At 41.0% G+C, this 5,065-nt stretch overlaps 1 protein-coding gene across 1 annotated transcript; it reads right to left on the bottom strand.

Annotated features, from left to right (window-relative positions):
* Window positions 1-270: 270 nt before the first annotated feature.
* On the bottom strand, window positions 271-4,665 carry neurod2 (neuronal differentiation 2). Its single transcript, XM_039740588.1, has 2 exons — window positions 4,360-4,665; window positions 271-2,372 (listed from the first exon to the last, which is right to left on the bottom strand). The coding sequence occupies exon 2, from the start codon at window positions 2,363-2,365 to the stop codon at window positions 1,271-1,273; it is 1,095 nt and encodes a 364-aa protein (XP_039596522.1). The 5' UTR covers window positions 2,366-2,372; window positions 4,360-4,665; the 3' UTR covers window positions 271-1,270.
* Between the last annotated feature and the right edge of the window lie 400 nt (window positions 4,666-5,065).

Below are 5,065 nucleotides of genomic sequence, written 5' to 3'. Positions count from 1 at the left end.
ACACTTCTACCTGAATATATGCGTGTGTGTATATATATATATATTTATGTATATATATATATGTTTGTGTAATATATAAGTAGTGTATATTTATGTATATACATATAAATATATATAGTACACATATGTACACAGTGTTATGCATATACACACATAAGTATACATACATATAAGTCCATTGTAGGTTGTGTTTTCATATATATATATATATATATATATATATATATATATATATATATATATATATATATATATATATATATATATATATATATATATATATATATATATACGTGTAGTGTACGTGTTTGCGTCCTCACACGTTAGTCTTGAAGGCCAATTTGGAGACCACTTATCTTGTATTTCCTAAGATGGCACCAGGCACTGGACCGACACGATCTCTGTGATCTAAAGATGTCTCAAAAGATGGTTAATCAATCCCCCAACCTCCCAGCCGCCCCCCACACTCTTCTTGCATATTTCATTTATTTAGTAATTATGATCAAAGACATATATAAGCTTAAAGTTCTGATCCGTCTACAATACATCGAATACTCATCAGAGGGAATGTCAGGCGCCCCCAAACACTAAGATTAAACGACAAAACAGATTCATTATCTAAATTAACATTTAGTTGCTTATCTCCACAAGTGCATATGTTGCTTTCAGATAAAATTACTTGGTCCATTATGGGTTTTGATTTCACAAAATATGTGAAGGTTTACAAGTCAAATTGCATAGTTGTGTCTTTATGTGTTTATTGCTTATTAAACGTATTGACTAAAAACGAGACTTCAAAAAGATCCACGTGAAGGCTAAGAAATGACAATTTCTCATAAGCTTGTTGGTTCCAAAACAAAAAATGAATAATGCAGACGAACATAAACACAGACAAATAAATAAACTGTCAAGCATTGCTAATATTGTTATAGGTGCAGATTATGAATGAATTGTCCTAAATAAACAGTTTCGGGCGCAGTTACTGATTTAGGGGAAATTTGAGGTAAAGAATTAAAAATAGAGATGACCAAGTTCCCTCTTTTAATGTTGCAAAGTAAAAAATAAGGTACGGACTTTGTTATGTGTTAGATGTCGTAAGTGTATCTATCACCCATTGAACACTTATAAAAGTAATCAGGGGCCTTTCAACTTAAAACAATACGGAATTAAATGACATCAATATGACGATTTTTTTCTGCAAATTTGGTGCTGCGCATCAGCTTTTGCTGGTGTACACGGAATTAGGGGGAAAAAAATCTTGCTTATTGAATTAGTTGTGGAAAAACGCGTTGAGCTCTTCATACATGGGCGCTCTGTCGTGATGCAGGTGCATGTCGTGATAAGGCAGTACGTTTTCCGAGTGAACTCCTCCTCGCATGGCAGACGAGCCGAAGACAAGGTTGTGGCCAGACGGTCGAGAGCTGGGCAGGGTGGAGTAGTGCAGAGAGTAGTGGTAATTCTTGTCGTGGTCCGGGGACGACGGTTCTTGTTGCTTCAGAGAGAAATTTCCGTTGACACACAGAGGAGGACTCATGGGACCGTCGTATTCGGGGCTGTTGTATTCAGGAGACGTGTTCCCAGCGTAAAGAGACTCGTAGGTGGAGCAATAGCCGTGCGTTCGCAACGCGTGGGAGTTGGGCATGGTGCTGGACTGGCAATGTGGGCTCGACAGCCTGGAGCACTGGTACGAGTAAGGGTGCATGGAGAAGGACGAGTTGGGGCCGTGGAAACGACCACCTTCTTGACACTGCTCAGTTAAGAAGTTCCTAGAATTGAGCTGCAGGCAGCCGGCCACTAAATTCGTGGTTGGCTGAGAGAGACCCTTGCATAAAGTTTGCACGTAAGATACCAGGTCGGGTCTTTTCCCCGAACGGAGGATCTCCGAAAGAGCCCAGATGTAGTTCTTGGCCAATCGCAATGTCTCGATTTTAGAAAGTTTCTGAGTTTTAGAATAACAGGGCACCACTTTTCGCAGATTGTCAAGGGCTGAATTCAGGTCATGCATGCGGGTTCTCTCCCGGGCATTGGCCTTTTGACGGCGTACCTTGGAACGCTCTATCCGGGCCTGGGTCATCTTACGTTTTTTGGGGCCACGCTTTTTAGGTCGTTCACCCTCTGCCTCGTCCACCCCCTCGTCCTCCTCACCATCCTCCTCATCCTCATCTTCAATAGCCATTTCAGAGTCCGGCCTGCTGTCGCCCCCTCTCAGATGCGATTCATCCATTTCTTCATCCTGCAAGTCGCATGGCTGATCCACTTCGTCGTCCTTTGCCTTGGAGTCCTCACTCTCGCTGTCTTCAGCCCAGCCCGTGTATTTCTGGACCTCTGGGAGCAGTGAAGGGTCGCTGAATAGCCTGGTTAGCATGGTTGCGCTGAAAGAAGAAATGACAAGCAAGAGTAGTTTTACGAAAGAGACAAGAAGCCACATACTATACGCTATTTTCAAGATGGCTTAAGCCTTGGGAGTGCCATTTATAGCGCCTATGATCTGCAGCAACACCCAACCTTATTAGAGTCTAGGAATTTGGGAAAGATTTTGCACAGGTTGTCAAGAAAATTTGCATTCTGGCTATACCTTCACCGAAAGAAAATTACATAATTTCATCTATCTATCTATCTATCTATCTATCTATCTATCTATCTATCTATCTATCTATCTATCTATCTATCTATCTATCTATATAAATAAATAAATAAGTGCGGATGGAGGAGGCTACAGAGGTCTTGTCTCCATTTAAACCATTACGTGCTCTTTTAACGATATCTAAATTAACCGACTTGATTTGCTTTCTCTGTTAGTTGGAGGCGACTGCAGGAATTCATCTCCATCTATCTGTCTATCTAGGCAAATGTGTGGTATGAGATAAGCATAAGGATATTTTTACCAGTTGATAATGGAAAACAATAAACTTCATCTTCACCCCACTCCTCACCTAACACATCTCTCCATCTATCCATTGCATCTTTTGTTTTGGACCATTTTGTTTTCTCGTAAAAATAAATCTATCTTACAATCAGGTTGCAGGTTCTCACCACTTTCCATGCAAATAGATATAATTAAAAAAAATAAAGGACAGTAACAAAACCGCTTATCAATACCGAACGAGAATGAATGATTTACGTTATATTTTAGAAAATAAACAAAATGTGGAAATTCACAATCTATGCCTTTTTAAAATATGCTAATGGGAGTGCGCAATCACAATTCACATTAGAATTAACTTTACATCAAATGGTGAACTAGGCCCGATCGTTTCTCATATATAAACTTTTTTCGAGAATTCACCTTTTTATGTCAACTGACAGCGTATGTTAATGGTAAAAATGTGCCGCTTTACAGCTACATGCTTTAATAGATTAAACTAAACACAGGTAATTAAGGTTGTCCTCCGTAACTAATGAAGGAAGCTGCTCTTGGTAAAAACAACATTTGCCATTCTCAATCTTCCTAAACCTTTTTTACGCTGTGAAAAATAAAGTATGCATATCCATAAAAGCACTTAATGTGATGCATATTCAGTGTGGTTATAAGCACTCAGCAACGTGACTCCAGGTTATGCCAGGGGCGATTTTTTCTTAATTTAATGCATAAGAAAACATAAGCAAACATACATATTATAGACAAAAAAAATAAACTAATACATTGTTATTGCTATCTGCGTAGAATCAATTTCACGCTTAGAGTGACACTAATGGTTTAAAAAGCGACGTAGCCCCGAATAAAAAGAATTAGCGTATAAAGGCGCTTGTAGTGCTTTTCATCCATCGTACCTACTGCTCGTGGTCTTCCTTGTATACCTTATTATTCGATTTCTGATTTTAATGATAAAAGCAACCCCCTCTGACACACCCCACACAGTAGTAAACTGTTAAAATAAATGAAGTCCATGCACACGATTACAACAGAACACATGAAGGTCCGTCTCATCTTGATCACAGCTGAGCTCTCGGAAACGGACAATCAATGAGCAGTTTCAGCACATGCTAGTTCGATCCGAAGAAATTGTGCATCAACCAAAGTGCACCGCTCTGATTTTCGCAGAATGATCTGCTGTTGAAAGCACATTTCATTTCGTAAACGGCAGACAATGAAACGAGCAATAAAGCGAGGGAGTCTTTTTGTTTTAATTTCTAGACCCCTTTATGCGAAAGAAGGGGATGTAGTAGCACTGTTTTAAGTGGCGTGAAATCGGCGATCCTCTGCCTATTAAGAGACCGCACTGGGCATGTAACGCTAGACAGCCTTCCTATTCAAACTTAAATGGGGGGCAGAATGCAAAACTGGACTGAAATAGAAAATTAAAGAAAAAAAAAAAAAACTCAGTTACCGTTTCTCGTGATTGCTTTCACATAACTTACCTCCGCCGTAGCTACGGAGGGATTCTCTCCTGGTTCATATCATCTTGAGGGAGTGAGGAAGGCTCGGGAAGGTGCGGCGCGCGTCTTCGTAGTGCTCCTGAGGCGCGCAGAGACAGTGTGGCATCTCGACCAGGCTGGGTTACATACCAGCTATGATGCCAGGCCATATGGCTGGCACGTCACTGGCAAGAGCCATCACATGAGAGTCGGTGATTGACATGCGCCTGCATTCGGAGAGATTGTCTTCCCGAGGGAAGAGGGACTCGCCATCTGTCACTCTGCGCTCCGCTAAAACATCTTAAAAGAAAGATCTGCATGCACTACAAGCAAAACCGAACCGAGCCTGGTCGTGCCTCAGCGGGAAAACTGGCAAGCCCGCCTCCAGCGCAACAGACAAGATTGTGAGGAATTGGCAAATGAGGCAAATGAGGCTGAAGGGCAGATAGATAGATAGATAGATAGATAGATAGATAGATAGATAGATAGATGGATAGATAGATAGATACAGTAGATAGAAAAAGAAAATAACGGGATTCGGGCTTATTAAAGGTTGCAAAGAATGCTTAAAAGATACACACATTGGTACATTTCTGGCAGTGCCATCCCTAGCCCCTCGTACACCCAACCCCCACAAACACACCCTCACCCACCAGCAGGCACACACATACGCGCACACACACACGCGCACACACACACACACAGATCT

This window comes from Polypterus senegalus, chromosome 17 (genome assembly GCF_016835505.1).
Source record: "Polypterus senegalus isolate Bchr_013 chromosome 17, ASM1683550v1, whole genome shotgun sequence".
In the NCBI taxonomy this organism is placed as follows: Eukaryota; Metazoa; Chordata; class Cladistia; order Polypteriformes; family Polypteridae; genus Polypterus; species Polypterus senegalus.
This window is presented reverse-complemented; position numbering and strand designations above follow the sequence as displayed.